The sequence below is a fragment of the Pantherophis guttatus genome, chromosome 5 (genome assembly GCF_059756535.1).
Source record: "Pantherophis guttatus breed Tessera chromosome 5, ASM5975653v1, whole genome shotgun sequence".
Classification (NCBI taxonomy): Eukaryota; Metazoa; Chordata; class Lepidosauria; order Squamata; family Colubridae; genus Pantherophis; species Pantherophis guttatus.
Window position 1 is genome coordinate 84,226,913 of NC_142067.1, and position 24,893 is coordinate 84,251,805.

Below are 24,893 nucleotides of genomic sequence, written 5' to 3' on the forward strand. Positions count from 1 at the left end.
TCCCGAAAACAAAAAAGATGGAAAATGGATACAAGTATTATAAAGGAAAAAGAGTATCTACAAATGATGGAAAAAGAGATTAAGATATTTTTCCAAATTAACACAAAGGAACAAACGTCGTTACAAAATCTATGGGACACGACGAAAGCATATATTAGGGGCCTAACCATTGCATACGTGGCAAAGAGAAAAAAAGAGAAACAAAGAATCAGGAATGACTTATTGGAAGAAATCAAGATAGAAGAAACTAAATTACAACAGCACCCTAATAATAAGATAGCACAGCAAAAACTTAATTTGGCTAAACACAAATTGAATTTGACTACAAAAGCTGATTTGGCACAAAAAATAAAAATGGCAAAACAGACCAACTTTGAACACGCAAATAAAACTGGACGCTGGTTAGCCCATAGATTAAAAAAGCAAACAGACAAAAGAATTATACACCAACTCCAGGACGAATCAGGAACTTTATTCCATACACACGTAGATAAGAAAAACATAGCCAAAACATTCTTTCAGAATCTCTATCGGCAGGAAGATGTCCCGGAAGACCAAATTCGAAAATATCTTAGTAAAGTGAATATTACACAATTCGAAGAAGAACATAGAGAGACCCTGAATCGCCCCATAACAATGACTGAATTGATTGAAGCTCGTAAAAAACAAAAGAACAATAAAACTCCAGGACCAGATGGAATTCCTACTGAATTTTATAAACACTTCCAACAAGAAATAGACGAAATATTGCTACAAGTCTTCAACGCAGCATTATTGACAGCTGAAATCCCAAAATCATGGACAGAAACCATTATTACGTTAATACACAAAGAAGATTTAGACCGGACCCAAGTTAGGAATTACAGACCCATTTCATTACTCAATGTAGACTACAAACTATTCATGTCAATATTAGCGCAGAGACTTAAAACAATAATTCATAAATACATACATACAGACCAAAACGGCTTCATACCCAGGAGGCAGATTAAAAATAACTTGAGAACGATCATAGATATACTGGAATACTACGATAAGAAAATAGATAAGGAAATAGCTTTAATATCTCTCGACGCCCAGAAGGCCTTTGATAATTTAAATTGGTCGTTTCTTACATCACAACTTGAATTAATGAATTGCGGAGAGAAATTCCTTAAATTGATAAGAAAGATTTATTCCTGTCAAACAGCCAAAATTGCAATAAATGGTGACATGACACAAACTTTTGACATCCAGAAAGGCGTACAACAAGGTTGCCCCATGTCACCTCTATTATTTATAATCGCACTGGAAGTTTTACTAACGGAAATCAGGAAGGAGGAAGACATAGAAGGCCTTAAGATCCGGGGAGAGGAGTATAAATTACTTGCCTTTGCAGACGATGTGATCTTCATATTGGAAAACCCAATACGATCTGGAACCAGGTTGATGACAATGATAGAGGAATACGGGGAAGTTACGGGCCTCAAAATAAATAAGCAGAAGACGAAAGTATTGACGAAGAATATGACCCAAACACAACAGTTGAAATTAGAACAAGAATTAGGACTTCAAATAGTAAAGAAAATAAAATACCTAGGTATTTGGTTGACAGCAAAAGCAACTACAATTAAAGAAGATAATTATACCAAATTGTTAAAACAAATCAAAAAAGACTTAGAAATTTGGAGTAGATTACAACTCTCATTGATGGGCAGAATTGCCTCAATAAAAATGAATATATTACCAAGAGTACTATATTTATATCAAGTGATACCAATACACCCCGGAAGAGATTTCTTTAAGAACCTCAACAAAACAACAATGAACTACATATGGCAGGAAAAGAAGGCCAGAATTAAAATCAAAGCCCTACAGGATTCACGGGACAAAGGAGGCCTAGCAACACCAGATTGGGAACTCTACTATAAGGCATCAGGATTGACCTGGATTAAAGAATGGATGGAACTCGACAACAAAAGAACTTTATATTTAGAAGGCTTTGACTTAATAAGAGGATGGCACGCTTTCTTATGGGACGGATCGGATAAAAGACACATGTACTTCCAATGTCATATAATTCGAGCTTCATTATTCAAGATCTGGCAGGATATTAAGAGAACTCACTATACTAAAATACCAAAATGGTGGTCCCCGATGGAAGCATTGATATACCCGAACACTCTCGAAATAGGAAAAATGATGAGGTGCCAAGACTTACTGAATCATGAAGGCGAACTCATCTCAAGACAGCAACTCCAAAACTCCGGCATAAATATCGATTGGTGGCCCTATACTCAAATACACTCAAGACACATAGCAGACAAAAAGCAATATGGAATCTTGAATAATTTGAATGAATTGGATAAGATTTTACAAGGCCCAGAACAAAAAATGATAACCAAATTATATAACTACTTACTTAGATATAAATTACTGGAAGAAACAGTAAAAGAAAATATGATAAGATGGGCCAGGGACATAGGGCACAACATCCAACTGGCAAACTGGGAGAAATTGTGGAAACAGAACATCAAAATGACAAGAGCCATACCCTACATAGAAAACCTCATAAAAATGTTTTACAGATGGCACCTAACACCAGCCAGACTAGCCAAAATATATCCAAACACCTCCCCACGCTGTTGGAAGTGCAAAACAAAAAAGGGGACATACTACCATGCCTGGTGGAAATGTACAAAGGCCCAACAATACTGGAAGGACACAAAGGAAATTATTGAAGAAATAATAAACCAACAAGTAGAAAACACTCCAGAATTTTTTTTATTTGGAATGATAACAACACAACACAACAAAGAGACAAAATACCTCATCATACACATTTTGACAGCAGCACGGTTACTGTTTGCGCAAAATTGGAAATCAGATCAACTCCCAACCAAAGACAAACTAATCTCAAAGATAACAGAATGTGCCGAAATGGATAGACTGACACTAGAACTCCAAGATAAAGAAGAAAGTGAATTCTATCTTGTGTGGCACCAGTGGTATCAATGGCTGGAAAAGAAAATCAGTACAAATATAGATGAAAGAAAATAGGGTAGAAAAAATAAAACCGGAAATAAATAAATAAATAAAGAGGAGATGCAAGATTATTTCTAATCTAAAACATCTGAATTGACAATGTATTACTTATATATTAACCTATAAAGCAATATATATTCTGATGATGATCAAAACATATATGTAAAGTATGGTGTGGGTAGGTTGGTGGTGGGAACTCGTTTGTCTTTGTAATGTCTTTGTATTTTTTGTATTGTCTTTATATCTCTGTTTAAAACTCAATAAAAAAAAATTTTTTTAAAAAAGGAGAGACTGGACAGCCACTTGTCTGGAATGGTATAGGGTCTCTTGCTTGAGCAGGGAGTTGGACTGGAAGACCTCCAAGGTCCCTTCCAACTCCGTTATTCTGGTAAAAAATGAAGAAGTGAAATTGCAAACAAATATTATTTCTTCCCACCTACTCCAAACAAAATGAGTTATTCATCAACTGACATTCCAGTTTTTGAATAATCATTACTAGAAAACTCTTTGAAAAAGCATCTGAGAACTGTTTATAACCTAGCAGTGTTTCTTACAAATTCTCAGCAAGCACTGACTTGTTGTATAACACATAATCTTTTAACAATGCAATAAATATTGAAGCTAGTATCAAAGACAGGCTTCATCAAATTGGCATCGTTCCAATGTCTTTGGACTACAATATCCACAGTACTGAACCAACATGATAGATTGTAGATTGGTACCCAAGAAGGCCAATCCAGAATAGCAAGAAATGCCAGATTGTCAATTACAGTGTCTCCATTCTTTCTCTAAAATCTTAAAAAGGGAAAGAAAGAAAAAGAAGATCCATTAATTCTTTGCTTTTCTTTGTGCACCATGTAAAAACAGAAGAATAAATCTCTAGGTAGAATCCTCACAAGTAAGAATTAATGCATATTTTTGCTAAACCCAGCTAAATTATTTAGTACACACGACACACTAAATTTATTATGTTCATTCCACATTTACAAGTCCACTGCATTCTGCCTGGGTTGTGTTTCAATAATGACAAAAATACCTCAGTGTAGTCAATTGACTATGATTCACCTCTGAATCTCATCATCTACTGAAACTATTCCAAAGCTTTGAAAAGTCTCTAAAACCAGGCTCTAAAGTGTCATACAGGTTTTGCAAATGACATGATAGTTTTCACAATGGAAAAAATGTGCTTGGGACCTGCTTCCACTGGGGGATGAAACCACTTTCAAAGAGGTTGTGTAGCAATATTTCATATCATGCTTCAGGTTACTTCCCTGGGATTTATCTAGATTGTATCAGTTAAAGAGGCAGTATTCTTGCTTCCTACATATAGGCTTTACTACAGGTTAATATCTTCCTCACCTATTCAGTGTTTACACAACCAGAAAAGTATGAGTTCCGAGCAAGAAATCAAAAAGATTTAAAAAGCTGTGTGTAGTACAGTACAATATGTTTTAACATTTCATTTGACTGGAAATGTAATATAATTGAGAAATTCTCTTTGTTGATGTGTACAGAATACAATCTAAAGTTACCAGCAACACTTTGATTTTGAAATGCTGCTGCAAAATGAAACACTTTGAGCCTGGATTCCATTTTTCCCTTCAAAGCCCTTGTGGATAGCAATAGGTTGGATACCAATAGTTAGAATATATATTTGCTTTGTGCTTTGGAAGAAAAGATACAGGATATTATTATGTGTGAGTGACTGTTCCTTAAAAAGAATAATTAAGAGTTTGGAATAAATATAAAACAAGGCTCTCTACGAAGTTGCCTCTTTGGCTGTCACCCCAGGAAGCTTTCTTTAGAAAGCTTCAGCTCTCAGCTCTGGTGACCCTATACTAAAGCCGAGGGAAGAACTTGAATCAGAAGGTTATGTTCGCCATTGGTTTACCTACCAACAACTGAAAGAAAGATTTAAATTGGATAAAAAGAATTATAGGTTTGATTTTGTTAAAAATGAACTGGAAATCTTACTATGTGGAAATGATGAACATATTTCATTGTTGCTAAGATTTATAAAATGCTATTGAAATTGAATTTGGAAAGTGAAATGTAAACATTGCATGATTCAGTGTGTACGAATTTTGGATATAATGTGATGCTTGAACAATGGGAAAATATGTGAATGAAGGGTTTAAAATTTACACTAAATTATAATTTAAACAAAATTTTTTATAAAATGATGTATCGCTGGTATCTAACATCAGATAAGTTATCTAAGATTTATAAAGGTATGTCAAATGAATGTTGGAAGTGTAAAAGTACAGAAGGGACTTTTTAACATTTATGGTTGTCATGTGATAGAGCAAAGAAATTTTAGAGCATGATTCATATTTTAATACAGAAAATTCTGAAAATTAAAATAAAGATGGAACCAGAAACTTTCCTTTTGGGTCTAATGGAAAAAGATTTAGAGAAAAAATTTGGAACTTTGACCCTATATATGTTGACTGCAGCAAGATTATTGTATGCACAAAAATGGAAAGATACTTTGATTCCCACCATGGACGAATGGTTGAAGAAACTGATGGAGTTGGCAGAAATGGCAAAATTGACTACTTTGACTAAAGATAAGAATATAAGTGCCTTTGATTCCACATGAAGACCCCTTCTGAACTTTGTGCTTGTGGTGGAAAAGAATGAAACTTTGATTTTGGGTTTTATCAATTAGATTGATAGATCCTTATAGAAATGGCTAGTTTATATTATTATGAAAAAACAAAAAGTTGTGGTTTGATGTTAATGTTTTATTTTAAAGCAACAGAGGGAGTCGGAAATCAGCACTTCTTTTTCCCAACCCTTCCTCACTTTTCTTCCCCGTCTTTCCCCCCCCACTGCTTTCCTATTTACTTCTGCATTTTGTATCTTATCTTATAACTCAATAATATATTAAAATACTCAATAAACCAATAACAAACAAACACCAGTTTAAAAGCTTTAAATAGTTTAGTCACTGCACATGCACAGCCATTTGCCAACCAGATTGAAAAATTATAAGTATTTATAATTGTACTATCTGATCTTTTGTGAAAATCTAAAATCCAGGAGCCTAAAAGCTATAATGAGACGATATATGAATAAGATGTAAAAATTAATACTTGTAAATATATTTCCACATAATTGATGAGTTTTCCACACAAAAGTCACTAACAAAATATTTAATTAAATGATGAACTATCAACAATTAGTTAGCTAACTAGTTAGAACTAGTTAGTCGCCCAACAATTATTCGATCTGATGCTTGTATCTTTCATGGCATGTTAATGTTACTCTCCAAATCATTTCACTTTTAAATGGCATTAATGAAATAAAATGTAGGGTGACAACGTTAATCAGAATATTAACCTGGGGGAAAAAGCCTACTTTACTTCAGTATTAGAGGATGAAACTATCAGTAATTCTATAGTAGAGAGGGAGAGGGAAAGGGAGAAAAACAGGATTAGATATGTGCAGATGGAAATGTAACTTGCATGCTTCCCATCGGTTCAGAACAGCATGGCCAATGGTTAGAGATGATAGGAGGTATGGTCTGGTGTGCAGATTCCCCTTCACTGTTTAGAAGTATTTCACAAGTTTTTAATTGCTGTTGTTGGTCATTTTAATAGGTTCCAATTTTAAATATTGTGATTCTTCTGACTTTTGACTTCTTAAGAACTTGAAGGGAGCTACATACTGGTATATTGAAAAGGAAAAAATGTTTATCTAAAACTTTTCTGGTGTTGCAGAAAAGCATGTCAAAGGCAGAGACCCCTCAAGCACGTATTAGCAAGATAAGTGATTATATATAAATTATACATAATTATACAATAATTTATAAAGTATTTATAAATTGTTAATATCAGAGTGCGCACAGCTTTACTATGTGAGACAACCCAGGAGCAATAACAGCAAATAGAGGTTTCTCATAAAATAGTGGTTTTATCTACAAAAGAATACATACTATATATATGTGTACTATAGGCAGAGGTCAAACAATCAGCAATTACAGCAGGGAAAAACACATGGCGAGAGAGAGACGCCCTAACAGGGCCTCTTATTATTATACAGGCTCTTAAAACGATAACAGCTAAAAACCTTGCTGACTCATTCCCATCATTACATCAGTATATCATTGCATCATTGTAGCAGCTGGTCAGCTCTTAAATCACTACCCTGACAGTTATTATTACCCTGCACAATCTGCAATCATATAGTTACTATTTTTCTTTTAGAACACATTCTTTTTTCTTTCAAGTCAGTACAGAATGTTTCTGATCACCTTGCAAATAAGTTGGACACTGAAATAGAAAGATGATTATATTTGCTGTAGAAAATGTTTTGTTCCATTTAGTGATTTAGTATTTTCTTAGGCTGAGTAAGAAATAGTGCCTATAATTATACAGCACACCTGTTGTCATTAATCTTAGCCAGCATTTCCATGGAAACCAGACCCAAAAAATTGACACCTCATGTCTATTATTATATACATGTGTGTACGTACACACACATAAACTTATATAATTTCAGTATATCTGTCCATTTACAGATCCTCAAACATAATCCTACTGTTTTATAAAATAAAGTGTTTATTTATAGAATTATACAATCACGGTGCTGAGATACATATTTTATGGAACATTTCATGGTCAAAAACTCCTCATCCACAAGAAAATACAAATATTGGCATTAAGAAAATATTTGCATGTGTTCTGCTCCAGCTCCGGATTCCCAAGGATTGTGACACACACCAACGGTCCTTATCAAAGTTATAACATACCAAGAATAAACAAAGTCCAGAAAAGGTTGGCAACCAGCCCAGAAAACAAGATACGATAAGACACTCACTATCCAAACTGCTCTTTAATAATTACACGTTGTTTCCAGCAAGAAATTACTAACTGCATGCTACTTAAATAGGCTAAGGGAGTGGCCAATTATCCTCAAACCTTACTCTCGAGGAGACCTCCTCCTCCTGAGTAGCCACTCCTGCCTTTTGGCAGCCCTGTGTGCTCGAGCATTGAGGAGAGGCTCCTCCACTTTGCTCTCTCCACTTGAAGGAGCCTCTGGAGGTTCTGAAGACCCTGGCTGAGTCTCTGCCTCTGACACCACATCCTCTTCAGCCTCCTCGCTGTCCGACGCAAGCGCGACCCCACACCAGCCTCCTCGTCATCGGGATCAGCCACAATCCACGCAGGCTGCTGGCGGGCCACAACAGCATGAAGAAAATCTATGCTCACTATGATTTTGTACTCGGACTTGTCTATAGTTCTAGGTATATTGAAACTAATCAAATTCAAATCAAATTTCAAGATAACACTTTAAACTTGATTATTAGAAATCATTTTTGCCATTTTTGTTAACCCTTTTGTATACTTTTTAGGCTACCAAAACTTAGTTTAAGATGTGCAAAGAGGAAATAATTCTAAGGAATTATCTAAAACCATGTTACAGACATCCAAATTTGTACCAGCTATCCTTCTTCAGAGAATTCATCAAAATACAATATGGTCACATTCACTGAGTCTGAACTGAAGAAGTATTATGCTTATTAAATAAGTATATTATGAAGTAATCATACTTACAATTCCAAAATATGGCTAAATAATACTCCACAACATTTAATTTCATGTAAGAATATTGAAGTAATAATGATGATGTACTAATATTTAAGGTTATTGCAGAGAAGATCAATCAAATAACTCAAATAATTCAATTGCAGCAGAATCTGCAGTTTAGAGCAAATCAGCCTCAATTCTACAAAAACCTTGAAAATGGGAAAGGGCCATGGCTAAGGACAGACTTGATTCTGAGTCTCCAATACCTTAACCAATACACAACAATGGCTTACCATGACATCTTGCAGATGAACTTTGTGAAATATTTAAATCAATATAAAATTCTGATTACATCTCTGGATCACGTGAACTGCACCTCGTACACACATTGCTAACTGGAACTTTAATCTCAATCTATCAATAACCTAAACTGAAATGATGTACCGGGTGGCCTATATTAAATATGGCCTATATTGAGTACATGTTAAACTAACAGATCCTTATTGTAGAGAATTTTGCATGAGTGAAAGCTATTTTCCTATTCACAAGAGGGTAGCAATATATATTGCATTAATTAGTTTCTGTGTGCCAATTACATATCCATTCTAGAATCTATAGTTTATCTGAACTTGGGGACTGCGGACATCTGGCAGCAAACTGCACAGAGTTTGATCATATTTTATTACTGTTATGACTTGTAGTTCAATGTAATACAATCTGCTTCAATTGAATAACTTGGAGAAATATTTAAAGTAGCACAGACTTTGTTTATATTACTCTTCTGGTTGTAATATGAAATGTTAAAAAGGCTGGTGATTTGTCATTGTTGGTTCAACTTACTGAGTTGCTTTACAAAAATCATGGATTTTCATGCACACTGTGCAGAGGAAAATCCTTTATAATAAACTTGACTCAATGTGTGAGGTAGTGGCATGTTCTACTTCGTTTTTTTCTAAATAATCTTACAGTATATTGTTCACTAATATTGACAAACAGGTCTTTTTTGAGCCAGAGTAATTCTTCAGAAGTCATTTCCCTTCTCATACAAGCTTTTAAAATAATGATGCTAGCCCTGAAATGTAGATTATGTTCATGCAAAAATTCTACTGTTCTACTCATTAATTATTGTCTCAGGAAATTTCTCCTTAGTTCTAAGTTGCTTCTCCCCTTGATTAGTTTCCACCCATTGCTTCTTGTCCTACCCTCAGGTGCTTTGGAGAATAACTTGACTCTCTCTTCTTTGTGGCAACCCCTAAGATATTGGAACACTGCTATCATGTCTTCCCTAGTCCTTCTTAGTTAGTGAGATATCTATTAAGAAAAGTGATATTTTCAGGCCCACAGACATTATACCACTACTATTACTACTTATCAGCTTTAGAAGCCATATTAGCCCCGGAAGCTTCCATGCTGCCACCTTCTCGTGTGTGGGAAAGTAGGAGGGGGAATTTAGTAGAGGGAATGTAGTTAGACAAAATAACATTCTTCCTTTCAGTCAAGGTCAGGACAATCCTGCATCTGGAGAAGGAGTGGTTGGAGTGATGTCTTGAGATGGGACGGATGGTGATTGGACCATGTGATGGACTGATCAGTGAGGGGATGGTTTTGGGGGTTTTGATTTACTCAGTGGTGGGATTCAATTTTTTTAACAACAGGTTCTGTGGGCGTGGCTTAGTTGGGTGTGTGGCTTGGCAATCATGTGACTGTGTAGGCGTGGCTAGCTGGTCATGTGACTGTGTAGGCATGGCTAGCTGGTCATGTGACCGGGTGGGCGTGGCTAGCTGGTCATGTGACCGGGTGGGCGTGGCTATGTGCATAGGGACTACTCAGAGGGCTGAAAAAAGTCATTTCTGACTGGTCCTCACACTTTTGACCAGTCCTCACACTTATGACTATCCTCACATTTATGCCCGTGCAGCATACTTAACAACCGTGTTAGTCATTTCATCACTACTTCTCTTCACCACGGTGACAAGATAGGGCGCAAAACGTAAAATGTGAGGAAAGTCGTAAGTTCAAGGACTAGTCAAAAGTGCTAGGACCGGTCAAAAATAACTTTTTCAGCCCTCTGAGTAGTCCATTTACTACCAGTTCTGTGGGTAATGTGACTGGGTGGGCATGGCCAATTTTTTTTTTAACTTTTACTTTTAAAAGCATTTTTTCTACAACCTTAAGAGGTTGCAGAAAACAATGCTTTTAGAAGCTTCTGACAATCAGGCAAATCTGCTGGGATCGCCAGAAGCTTTTAAAGGGATTTTTTTTCCTACAACCTCCTCGGCTGAGGTTGCAGGAAAATATGCTTTTAGAAGCTTCTGACGATCACACAAATCTGCTGGGATCGCCAGAAGCTTTTAAGGCCATTTTTTTCCCTACAACCTCTTCAAAAAAATCCCTTTAAAAACCTCTGACAATCTAAGCTGAGTTGCCTGATCCTCAGAAGCTTCTAAGAGCATTTTTTTTTCTGCAACCTCTTCAAGCTTCTGCCTTTTCAAGGCAAAAAAGGGCGAGGGGGGGGGACACACATGTGTGGCAGTGAGATATTCCACAGCTCAAACCTCCCCCCACCAGAAACCTTGGAAGGTTTCCTGTCTCTAAACTCTAATTTTGTGCTCAATTATGGTCATAAGTCAAGGACTATCTCTGCCTTCCTCCGCATGGCAGCCTTGTCCTAGTAAACTCCTTTTCCTTTCTGGCAATTTTCCTCTCTGTTGGAGGCACCAAAACAATCTAGACGATATAAGGTTTCCTGCTGGAGCAGGGGGTTGGACTAGATGGCCTCCAAGGTCCCTTCCAGCCCTAGATTGCTATCCTGTTTCAAAGCATCTTCTGAAACCACGTCTAGTGCCATGGTTTGTGGTCCTTCCTTCCTGCCTTTCTCTTCTTTCTTTCTCTTTCTTTCTTTCTCTCTCCCTTCCTTCCTTTCTTCCTTCCTTCCTTTCTTTTTTTCTTTCTTTTTCTCTCTCTCTCTTCCTCCCTCCTTTCCTCCTTAAATGCCAGCAAAACCCACTACTTTGCTCCTAAAATGGTCTAGGGCAGAGGTCCCCAATCCTGGCAACTTTTAAACTTGTGGACTTCAACTCCCAGAAATCCTCAGCCAGCAAAACAAAGCAAAACAAAGCTGGCTGAGGAACTCTGGGAGTTGAAGTCCACAAATCTTAAAGTTGCCAAGGTTGGAGACCCCTGCCCTAGGAAAACAATCCACGTTGCTAAAACAAACAAACAACCCACATTGCATCTGTTTTAGGGGAGGAGGTTCAATTCATTGCCCAGTTGGAAGACTGAAATGAAATGCTCCAAGCTGACAGCATTGCTTCTAATGACATTCGGCTCCAGATCAGATCGGGCTTTTTTTTTTTTTTTTTGTGCATGAAAGAGGGACACAGCGAAACAAAAAGAGCCTTGGTACTACAGTGGTTTAAAGCACCCTGTTATTAACACAGCTGCCTGCAATTTACTGCTGGTTCGAATCTCTCCAAGGCTCAAGGTTGACTCAGCCTTCCATCCTTTCTAAGGTAGGTTAAATGAGGACCCAGTTTGTGGGGGCAATAAGCTGACTTTGTATAAATATACAAAAGTATGAAGGCTATTGCTTAACGCACTGTAAGCTGCCCTGAGTCTCCGGAGAAGGGCAGCATATAAATCAAATTAAAAATAAATAAATAAATAAAAAAGCCTCCAGCCTCCGATGTGAAGCAAATTAAAGCCTCTTTCTCTCCTTCTCTCCCCACCTCCCCCTGCTTCCCTTTTACCTTTGTTTAATGCTCTGGAAGTTTTTCTCTCCCAGGCAAGCAGCAAGCTGCTTTCTCTACCCTGCTCTCTTGCGTCCGGAGCCGGTGGGGAACCACGTGGCAGCCCACGTGGATCCCAGGCAGCGGAACTCAGGCTAGGGAAGGGGTGGGCAATTGTGGCTCTTTTACAACTTGTGGACTTCAACTCCCAGAATTCCTGAGACAGCCAAGCTGTCTCAGGAATTCTGGAAGTTGAAGTAGACAGGTTGTAAAAGAGCCACAATTGCCTACCCCTGGCTAGGGTAGGCTGGCGCTGCGTGGGTGGGAGGTGGGGCGGGGCGAGGGGCGGGTGAGCCAGCAATTTAACAAACGGTTTGGTGTGCTGCGGGGTCAATAAATTAGAAAAAAACACCGAACCGTTTGTTAAATTGCTGGCTCGCTCGCCCCATTTATTGGGAATAAATAGTAGTGCGGAGGGGCGGGGCAAGGGGCGGGGCGAGCCAGCAATTTAACAAAGGGTTCGGCCAAACCCCCTAGAACCCCCAGAATCCCACCACTGGATTTACTGAAGGAAAACCTGGAACTCTCAGATTCAGGTTTTCCCAGATGTGCCAGTATACCTACTCTAATAAATGGAACTTTGAGAAAATGCTTGCCTCAGAGTTTTTAATTGGAGTTGGGTTTTTTTGGAACACTGACACAACTACTACTACTACTACTACTACTACTACTACTACTACTACTACTAATTTAACCAGGGGTGAAATGCTCCCGGTTTGGACCGGATCGCCCAATCTGGTAGCAATTGAGGCAGGTGGTTCGGAGAACCAGTCGCTAAAATCCCTGCCCCCCCCCATGCCCAGCTGAGCCGCACAATCACCAGAGGCTTTTTTTTTACTTTTAAAAGCATTTTTCTACAACCTCTTTGGCTGAAAAAATGCTTTTAAAAGTTAAAAAAAAGCCTCTGATGATCATGCAGCTCAGCTGGGATCATCAAAGGCTTTTTAAAGGAAAAAAGCCTCTGCTGATCAGGCAACTCAGCCTGGGTTGAGTTTTTTTCTTTGAAATGCCTCTGATGATCCAAGCTGAGTTGCCTGATCACCAGAGGCTTTTTTTCTTTTAAAAGCCTCTGACGATCCAAGCTGAGTTGCCTGATCGTCAGAGGTATTTAAAAGAAAAAAAGCCTCTGCCGATCAGGCAACTCAGCTGGGATCATCAGAGCCTTTTGAAAACAGTTTTTTACAACCTCTTCGCTGAAGTTGTAGAAAAAATGGTTTTAAAAGTAAAAAAAAAATTGGCCACGCCCACCCAGTCACATTACCCCTCCACACACACCAAGCCACGCCCACAGAACCGGTAGTAACAAATTTTAGATTTCACCACTGAATTTAACTTGTATACCACCTAATTCAATGGCTCCGAAAACAGATTATTAATTTTTCTAAGACTAAAAACTCCATAATCAATTTTTATAAATATATAAATGTATCTGATATTTTTATATATCAATCTTATATGCAAATTTTAAAGCACTGGAATGGAATAAAGAATGGAACTTCCTCAGTTTGTCTAAAGAATAGGAAAATATTTTTACCTTAATACCAGAAACCTCACTAGAACTCAGTTTATGTCCTATACAACAAATAATACTTTAAACTTATTGGTGTTGGAAGGCCCCACCCTCCCCAGAATAAAATATTATTTATTCTTAATATTAAAAGAGAGGCAGAATAGAATATTTCCCTGAAGGGGAAGAGGCGAGACATCTTCTTAAAGGTAGAAAGCAGCTCCAGTCTTCCTGCTGTAGGAAAACAGCCTTAAGCAGAAAACTGAAGAGGTTAGTCTTTAGGAATGGATATTTTGTATCCATTCAGAAAGCTGGGCCACCCTATTCATAAGCAAAGAGACTCCAAACAAGCAACACAATAGGCAAGGAGCCGAAGCTGACAAGATTAGCTCAGACAAACAAAACACCTAAGGATCTGCATTTCCCCTATTGCCTATAAAACCAGCCATGACCCCATAGGAATCTGGCAAAAGGCATTAAAATATTGAATGACATATTCTTGCACAGGAACAGGCATACCAATCACAAAAGCCTCAAAGAATGTATAAAAAGCCACCTTCTCTCAACTCCATTTTGTCAGCCACCCCAGAAACATGATTCTATCACTGAAATTTCTGGCTACCAAATAAATGGAGACCTTCTTTCTGCAGCCTGCCTCCATTTTATTTCAGTGTCCATTTTATTTCTCCCAGCTTGAGACCAACCTGATTTTTCTTCCGACAATTTGGCAATCCAGATGGAACTCCAAGCTAACCTGACCAATGGACCTGGCCAGATAAGCCTCCACCTTGTTTGGCAGCAGACCCCTTATATCTATGGGTGGATTTCCCAGAGTTTGCCCATTTGGAGCAAGGGAAGTAAAGGGAGTTTTGAGTCTTGAGCCCTACAGCTGCTTGGAAAGGAGGTGATTACCTCTAAATTTTAACTTTTAAAGCCCAGGAGAGTGATGGAAATATGTTTATGCCTGTGTGTGAGTGAGAGGATCCTTCTCCCAATCACAGCTGGATCCTGTTCCCTCCCTGCCTTTCCTAGTCACCCCAGGCTATTTGCTAGTCCCAAAGGATTCTGGAAAGGGGGTTTGACCAGAGCACAGGAACTCAATGGATTAATAGTATTTTTAAGGTTATATTGTGAAGAATATTCTATTGAAGTGTTTTTTTTTAAAAAAAAACTTACTGAAGTATTAAAATGGTTAATTTAAAATTGAATGGATATAAAATAATATTTTTTTTCTTCTTAAAAGATATGCTTTAAAGAAAGTTTTATAATGTTTAAATTAGAATTCTAAAAGGGGAGGCTGATGAACAATTTTTAAAAGAGGAGTTAAAGAGTGTGAGGGGGTTGTGAATCTTATAGTAAGTTAGTATATTTTAGCTTATGTTTGTTTAATGCTATACCCTGTTTTTGCTCTGGGAAGTCGGGGGTGGGGGTGGGGAAGCGGGGGTTGAAGGTTGTGTGGGGATAAAATGGTTGTCTAATTCTTAATAAAATTAAAAGATAGTTTAATAAAAAAAAAACAAGGCGCTAGTGAGTGAAGCGATCTCCGTGCTTTGCTCTGACTCTCAGCTGTTCTTTAGAAGCTTTTTTTCAGCCCTAACTAGGCGCTAGCCGAGTGAAGCGATCTCCCCATGCTTTGCCTGCTTTTCTCATTGCTGCTTCTTCTCAGTTGTGCCTTATAAGCTGTTTTTTATCCTCAAGCAGGGGATAAAAAACCAGCAAACTAATGTGCTGAAGCTGACCAGACTAAGGAGGAATACCTGGTAGGCAAATTTTTTTTCCTCTCTATTTTCCTCCCCAAAAACTAAGCTGCGTCTTATACTCCGGTGCGTCTTATACTCTGAAAGATACGGTACTTTTTTGTCTTTTCTCTACCTACTTTTTATTTAGTCAGATGTTCAAAAGTTGAGTACAGCTTTCAACTTAGAAAAAAGGTTGTGTAACCAACTTCCATCCATAATGCAAATAAAGAGAAACTTATTTCACATAATACCCTATATCTTAATTTTACCTTTCAACCATATACTGTATAATAAATCTCACTTGCTTGTATGCACATGAAATAAAAGCTTCACAATTTTATTAAGAACATTTCTGATAATTTCAATGCATGAAAAAAAAAGGGACATAACACAAAAGATTATAGGAATAATCTCTATTTAGTTTGTTTGTTTGTTCTGAATTAAGTGGAAAGTGCTTACTTTTGGAAGAGAGGCTCTGGAGCCTGAACTCTGAGTGGTCATTGTCAGGACTGTAGTTATGCCCAGTGCAACTCTGGCTGGAGCAGCATCCATGTTGATCCAGAAAGATACCCAGGACAAAATGACGATCAGCAGGCTAGGAATGTACATCTGGATTAAATAATATCCCATCTGACGCTCCAAATGAAACTTTACTTCAATGCATGTAAATTTTCCTAGAACATGAAATTGCTTTTATAAATCATTTTTGTACATTTTAATCCTATTATATCATGAGCATAAATTAACTGCCTTAGGCACATGGACAGTGAAATGTCGGATCTTATTCAATTGGATGGGCATTGTTCCTTCAGTACTAATACAAGTTATATCTTGGCTGACATTCTACCCTGAAGGAATCAACCCCAAGTTACTCACTTGAGAGTTGTATATCACTTTACACAAAGATCACTGCAATTGAAACAATTGATTCAATTTACTGATCTCTCATTGAGTATTGTTTAATGTTTTGAAAATGAGGGCTTTAAAACTTAATACAACTTTATACTTTTTAAACAAAATAATAAACAAAACAGTGCATTTGAAGATTCATACCTCAAAGAGTTTGATGAGAGCATTTGTTGACAGTGGGACTTGATATAAGGGACCAGCTGTTTTTTAAAAAATCTAAATAACTAAATGACTTTGGCAATTGGATCTATTTAGCTTTATATATATAATATAATTTTTTTATTTTTTAATATAATAATTCCATCTTCAATTAAACAGTGTGTCATCCGGGTACAAATATCTTTGTAAAATGATAATCAAGATTTACAGCCATATTCATTACATTAACATTAATTCTATAATATTAAAATGATAATATTAAACATAATAATCATAATATTTACTTCTCTCTCTTAACATATCTTCTTTATTTCACTCATTCTTTTCTTTTGTTTCCCTGTTTCTAACTTCCATTTTCGTTATCTAACTATTGATAAAATAAGTCCCATGCAGTGGTGGGTTGCTACCGGTTCGCCCCAGTTTGGGCAAACCAGTAACAGCAGCAACGGGAGACTCAGCCCACCTGCCCAGACATCATCAAATACAATCTGCACATGCGCAGAAGCTTCTGTGCATGCGCAGACAGGGCAAGCGAACTGGTAGCAAAGGTAAGTAAAACCCACTCCTGGTCCTATGTCATATAGTATTCAGTTTGTTCTTTCTCCTTAATTGCTAGTGTTGGCCTATTCATTTCTGCACATTCTAATATTTTCTGATCACATTCTCATCTGTGGATTTCTTCACTTTTCCAATTTTGTGCAAATACAATTCTAGCTGCAGTTAATATATAGATAATTAAATACGCATTCCCCTTACTATATTTTTTGGGTAAAATCCCCAACAAGAATATTTCTGGCTTTAAATCAATATACTGCTTTATCATTTTTTCCAGCCACATATGTATTTTTGTCCAATATTTTTTTGATTTTGAACATGTCCACCACATATGATAATATGACCCAGGTATCTGGTGGCACTTCCAGCATTTATCCGACTTATCTTTAAACATTTTTACCAACCTCAGTGGCACAAAATACCATCTATAAAACATCTTATACAGGTTTTCTTTGTATGCAGTTGACATTGTTAATTTACAGTTCCTATCCCACAGTTTCTACCCTTTGTCTAACTCTATTGTATAACCAAAGTTTTTTGCCCATACTATCATTATCTCCTTTACTTGTTGTTCTTCCAATTTCATGTCTAATAAATAGCTGTATATTTTCTTTATCAATTTTCCTTCTGTCCCTGTTAATATCTTGTCTAGTTCTGTTAATTCATTATAAAAACCATATAATTTAACATCTTTCTCATATCTAAAATGTATCCGCACTTGTGAGTACCATGCCATATCAATCCCTTGATTGCTCAATTCTTGTTTAGTTTTGAGTTCCCCCTTTTCATTCAAAATATCTTTGTATCTAACAATATTTTCCATGCTAGTGTTGTGACTCCGGCCCCGGAGGCTGATTTATCTTCGCATGCTAAGTCAGAGGATGATATGAAGGAAGCTGGCACGAGCTATGTGCCAGAGGGGCCGTCTTCACTGGTGAGTCAGCAAGAACTGACAGTTGCTGACGTGCTTCTGGACCCCAGCCAAATTGAGGAGGAAACAGAGGCTGGTAATGAGGAGAGGGAGCCCCTATTGGATGCAAGAGAGAGACGTAGGACACGTAGAGAACAGCTATTGCCACGTCCCAAGAGGTGTGGTCTGGAGACATAGGGCCACACCCTACAAAGTATAAAAGAGGTGTGGCTGGGCCAGAAAGGCATGGTGAACAATTTGTTGGTGTTTTGGAGGCAGTGCAGTTTAGAACTGCTAGTTTTGAGTTTTGAAAAGGAGCCTGAATTCCTGCATTAGCCTGCTGTCCATCTGCCAAGACCTCTGGAACATTGCCCAGTAATTACTGAACTGATATACCGTATTTTCTGGCGTATAAGACGACTGCGCATATAAGACGACCCCTGAATTTTCCTGTTAAAATATAGGGTTTGGGCTATACTCGCCGTATAAGACTACCCCTCTTCCAACGCACACCAAATAAAAATTAAAAAACATCAACTGGCTCACCCACAATGTAAAAGCAGCTGTGCTAGACCCAAAATGGCCCTGCAACAAGCAGGAACCTCACACAGCCACAAAAAGCCCAAAAAAACAACTTTCACACTTTACACACACAAAATTCCACATACAGCTTTGTGAGATTTTGTGTGTTTGTGTAGTTAGAGTGAAACACTACAAAAACATACTAAATCTCAGAAAGCTGCACAAATATTATTTTATTTTATTTTATTTTTATTTTTATATGAAAGCTAAACTTCCTAAACTTTAAATGGCTAGGTCTAAAAAAGAACAACTAAAAAAAACCCCAATTAACTATTTTTTTTAAAGATCCCAAAGGGGAAAAAAACTTACCCAATAGAACAGGGGTCTCCAACCTTGGCAACTTTAAGACTTGTAGACTTCAACTCCCAGAATTCCTCAGCCAGCTTTGTTTTGCTGGCTGAGGAATTCTGGGAGTTGAAGTCCACAACTCCCTGCCTGCTTGATTGCAGGCAGGGAGTTGCTTGCTGATGGAATGGATTCAGGCAAGCGAAGCAAGGCAAGTGAAGCAAGGCAAGCAGCTAAGGTAAGCAAGCTGGAGGGGGAAAACTTTTTTCCTTCTCCATGGCTCTGGCGATCCCAGCTGAGTTGCCTGATTAGCAGATCGTCAGAACTTGGATCGTCAGAGCCATGTGAAAGGAGAAAAGTTTTTCCCTTCTCCGTGGCTCTGGCGATCCCAGCTGAGTTGCCTGATTAGCAGATCATCAGGGCTTGGATCGTCAGAGCCATTTAAGACTCGTCAGAGCCTTTCGGGCTGGTCTGCCTGGTTACAGGAGAATGACACCCAGTATATAAGATGACCCCCCACTTTTGAGAAGATTTTCATGTGTTAAAAAGTTGTTTTATATGCCGGAAAATACGGTACCTTTGGAACATTGCCGGTAACTACTGAACTGATATACTTTTGAAAGAGAACTGTTTATTAAAGAGCCAGTTTTAATCTCTCTAGCCTGCGTTTGTTACTGCCGGGCTATTTGAGTTTCTGCAAAGCCACTCGTGGGAGGGGACAGAAAGGTTAGTAACATTTGGGTGAATTAGTGCTTCCATTGTTGAAAGCCAAACTGGTATCCTCAAGTAATGTTGTTCTCTAATTTTCTCCCACACTAACAATAATGCATTCCTAATATAATATCTTTGAAAGTAATCATGTATCTTATTTTTCCCATACCACAAGAAGGCATGCCAGCCCAATTGCAAATCATGCCCCTCCAAAGTCAATAGTCTTGTATGCCTCAATACAATCCATTCTTTCACCCATGTGAGTACCACAGCCTGATAATACAATTCCCAATTCGGTAGCCCAAAGCCTCCTCTCTTTCTTGAATCCTGCAACATTTTAAAGCTTATTCTTGCTTTTTTCCCTTGCCAAATATATCTTAACTAGTTGATAACCCGGCATTGCCTGGCTCCCCCTCTCTGTGTGTATCTCTCTCTTCTCTCTCCTCCTCCTCTGTATCTCCCCCCTCTGTGTGTGTGTGTGTGTGTGTGTGTGTGTGTCCCTCTCTCCCCCTTTCTGTATCTCTCTGTGTGCCTGCCTCTCCCCATCTCTCTCTCCCCCCTCTCTCTGTATCTCTCTGTGTCAGTCTCTCTCCTCCCTCTCCCCCCTCTCTCTTTGTATATATCTCTCTCCCTCTCTATATTCCCCCTTTGTATCTCGCTTTGTGTGTTTCTCTCTCTCTCCCCTATCTCCCCCCTCTATCTGTATATCTCTCTCTCCCCTCTGTATATCTCTCTCCCCCTCTCTCCCCCCTCTATCTGTATCTCTCTCTCTTCCCCCTCTGTCTCTCTCTCTCTGTGTATGTATCTGTATCTCTCTCTCCCCCTCTCTGATTCTAATATGAGGCATCGGGCAGGCCATGAGGCACTTTCATAGTGCCTTGCACAGCACAGTGAACTTTAGCACACTTCACAATGGGGGAGATGGGGTCCCTTCCTCCTCCTGGAGCCCACTACAATGCAGCGACCCTCCTCCTCCCCCCTCCTCCTCTCACAACCCCTGGCTGGCTGTGGCGGGGCTGGGAGAGTACGCCATTACCATGGCAACTCCACTGTGCTGTACAGTAGAAACCATTTTAAGGCAGTGCAGTAGAAGCCATTTTAAGGCACAAAAGGCTGTATCTTAACAGAACACACACCACAAGGGCTGTTAGGGGTGTCTTACCCCCACAGTATTTCTTTCCAGGAAGTAAGTCATCTGTGTACTAAGTTTGGTTGGAATTGCTTGAGTTATGCTGGTAGAAGCCATTTTAAGGCACAACAGACTATATCTTTGCCTAGGTATTTATAGATGCCGAAGCATTTGTTTGACAGGGAGCTATTGGGAGGGACCTTCCTTCCCCCTACTCCCATGCCCATCATCTCTGCCCTCTCCCTTCCCCCTCCCATGTGGTCCTCTTTCCCACCCTGTCTACAATCCTGGCACTTTGCCCCAAATCCATCAGGCGCTTCCCCATTGGTCTACTGGAGGGTGAATGTCATGGCTGGCTTTTCAGAGGAAGCTGTGAAGGAACTGACATCACAAACAATTGCTGTTCTAGGACGCCGCACTCACTCTCCTTAATGGCCAGGCATTCCAGAGTTATGCTGGCAGACACAAACACACACACACACACCCCAGGGATGTCTCTCCCCCCCCCCCCAGTATTTGTTTAATACATCTGTGTACCAAGTTTGGTTGAAATTGCTCTAGGCATTTCAGAGTTATGCTGGAATATACATACATACATATAGTCCTTTTTATATAGAGAGAGATTACTTTATTGAGTTCCTCAAAGTATTTTTTTTTTCAATTTTATCAGAATTGTTTGAAATAGGTGTAGTAGTCTCGGTAATATATTCATTTTTATTGTAGCTATTCTTCCTATCAATGATAATTGCAGATTTTTCCATTTCTCCAAATCTGCTTTAATTTGTTGCATCAGTTTATAGTAATTATCTTCCTTAATAGTTACACATCTTGCTGTCAAATGAACCCCTAAGTATTTTACTTAGTAATCTGGGTGTCTATTCTCTTCATTAACTCTTTTTTCTGCATGTCTGTAAGATTTTTAACTAATACCTTAGTTTTCTCTTTATTTATTTTCAATCCTGCCACTTCGCCATTTTCCTCTATATTTTTTTTTTATTAATATAGGCCCTGATTCTTGTGGATCTTCCAGAATGAAGACTAAATCATCTGCAAATGCTTGTAGCTTATATTTTTCCTTTTTAATTTCCATACCTTTTATTTCTAGGTCTTGTCTAATATTTCTGTTTAATACTTCCAGTGTCAATATGAATAATAGTGGAGACAAGGGGCATCCTTGTCTTGTACCTTTTTAAATGTTAACCTCCTCTGTCGTATCTCCATTTACCATCACCTTTGCTATTTGCTTATAATATATTGCCTTAATCATATTAATAAATCTCTCCCCAAAATCCATATCTTTTAATTGTGATAGCATAAATTGCCAGTTCACATTATCAAATGCTTTCTGTGTGTCTAGAAAAATCAATGCCATTTGCTTCCTTGGATGTTCCTCATAGTACTCCAGTGTATTTAAAATTATTCTCATATTGTCTTTTTTTTGTCTCTTAGGTAAAAAAGCCATTTTAATCTGAATTTATAAATTGATTTAAGAACAGTGGTGAAATCCAATTTTTTTTTACTACCGGTTCTGTGGGCGTGGCTTGGTGGGCATGGCAGGGGAAGGATACTGCAAAATCTCCATTCCCACCCCAGTCCAGGGGAAGGATACTGCAAAACCTCCATTCCCTCCCCAGTCCTTGGGGAAGGATATTGCAAAATATCCATTCCCACCCCACTCTGGGGCCAGCCAGAGGTGGTATTTGCCGGTTCTCTGAATACTCAAAATTTCTGCTGCTGGTTCTTTGGACTGCTCAAAATTTCCTCTACCGGTTCTCCAGAACCTGTCAGAACCTACAGGATTTCAGCCCTGTTTAAGAACCTTTTTAGTCTTTCTACTATTATTGAGGCATATATTTTATAGTCAGCATTCAATAAGGATATTGGTCTGTAATTTTTTATCTGTTGTAAATCTGAGTCTTCTTTCGGTATGAGAGTGATATATGCTTCTGTCCATGAATTTGGTACTTTCGCTTCTAGCAATACTTCATTGAACACTTCCAGCATTGGTATACTTAGAATATTTTGTAAGTCTTTATAGAGTTCTGCTGGTAGACCATCTGGGCCCAGTGTTTTGCCATTCTTTTGTCTCTTCATTGCTTCTTTTAATTCCATCATAGTTATATGTTCATTTAACATAGCTTTCACTGTTTCAGGTATTTTAGGTAGCCCCTCTTTTTCTAGGTATTGTTTTATTTTATCTTCTGAAACTGTCTCTTGATCATATAATTTTTCCTACTAATTTTGGATCACTTTCTTTTTATCATCATTTTGATGGTGAAGGTTTCCTTCCTCATACATTAATTGGTGTATCAGGTTTTTTTTTCTTTCTCCTTTTTGAATTCGTATGTCAGCCATCTTCCTAGTTTGTTTGCGTTTTCAAAGAAATTTTGTTCAGTGTTTTTAATTTTTTGTGCTAATTCTTTATCTATTAAATTCAACATATTCTATTAATTCCATTTAGTTTTTTAGATTCTTTTTTTGTGGTTTCTTTTGTAGTTCTATCTCTAGCCCCTTATATTCTTCTTCTAATATCTTTTGGTTTTGTTTCTTCATCTTGTTTTTCTTTCCCATATAAGTTATAGCTAAACTTCTAATATATGCCTTAGCTGTATCCAATACATTTTGTAATGATGTCTCTTCTTTTCTATTCTCGTTAAAGAAAAAGTCTAGTTCTTTTTCCATGAACTGAATAAATTCTTTGTTTTTTAATATTAATTGGTTCAATATTAAATCTTAATTTAATATTAAGATTTTCTTAATCTTAATTTTCTTTTTTATCCTTTCCATTTAACTTTTATTTGATTGTGGTCTGCCCAGTTACTTGCTTCTATGTTTATTTCTTGTACATTAGATTTTAGTTCAGCTTAGATCCATATCATATCTATTCTTGACCAAGACATATTCCTATTTGAATAGAATGAATATTGATTTTCCTTAGGATGTATCTCTCGTCATACATCTTGAATACCTAGCTCTTCCGTCATTTTAAAGAAAGCCTTTGGAAGTGTTTTCCTAGCTTTTTTATTTACTTTCCTAGTTTTATAATCCAATTCCGCATCTACAATTGCATTAAAGTCTCCTACTACACATATATTTTCATACTCCAATTCTATTATTTTCTTATGAAGTTTACCATAAAAGTCCTCTTGATTGCTGTTTGGTGCATAAATTGCTACCAAGAGTATCTGTTTGTAATTCATTGTTATCTCCACCATCAAAATGTGTTGAAGCTACAGGAACCTTGGGGGCAAGTGATAATGCAATATTGAAATTCAACATTATGCAAACACAAGTAGTAGTACAAAGTCAAACTAGAGTCTTGGACTTTAAGAGAGCTAATTTCAATAAACTTAGAGAGAGCTTGAGAAGGATTCCATAGATGAGAATCCTCAAGGGGAAAACAACTCAAGAAGCTTGGGAAATTTTGAAAAGTGAGATTATAAAAGCCCACAATACCAATGAAGACGAAAAATAATAGTCTTAAAAGAAACCAGCATGGCTGCAAAAAGAACTCTCTAACAAATTGAAAGACAAAAAGGACAAGTATAAAAAGTGGAAAGAGGGGCAAATAACTAAGGCAGAATATCAGCAAATAGCCCAAGCCTGTAAAGATGAAGTGTGGAAAGCTAAGGCTCACAATGAGCAAAGGCTTGCGACTAAAGTAAAAAATAACAAAAAAAGCTTCTTCCAACATATTAAAAACAAGAAAAAAGTCAAGGAAACAATTGGCCCATTGCTGGGAGAAAGTGGCAAGAAGGTGACAAGCAACAGGGAGAAAGCAGAACTACTTAACTCATTTTTTGCATCTGTCTTTACACAAAAGGAAAAAACAGTCCAACCTATCAAAAACAGCACCACAAAAAACAGATTAGGAACACAAGTTAAAATAGGGAAGAAAATGGTAAGTGAACACCTGTCTACCCTAGATGAGTTCAAATCACCAGGACCAGATGGATTACACCCCAAGGTTCTGAAGGAACTGGCAGACAAGATCTCAGAACCACTGAACTATATCTTTCAAAGATCCTGGAGGACAGGGGAATTGCCAGAGCTGATGTAGT

At 37.8% G+C, this 24,893-nt stretch overlaps 1 protein-coding gene across 6 annotated transcripts in view; it reads right to left on the reverse strand.

The window, feature by feature from the left end:
- The window catches only part of GLRA2 (glycine receptor alpha 2), a 294,664-nt gene that overhangs the window by 195,110 nt on the left and 74,661 nt on the right, over window positions 1-24,893 (reverse strand). For all 6 annotated transcript variants that reach the window (XM_034435027.1, XM_034435018.1, XM_034435011.1 and 3 more), the window contains one exon: window positions 16,052-16,266. In XM_034435027.1, the coding sequence (XP_034290918.1) occupies window positions 16,052-16,266 (215 nt within the window). The remainder of the gene's footprint in view (window positions 1-16,051; window positions 16,267-24,893) is intronic.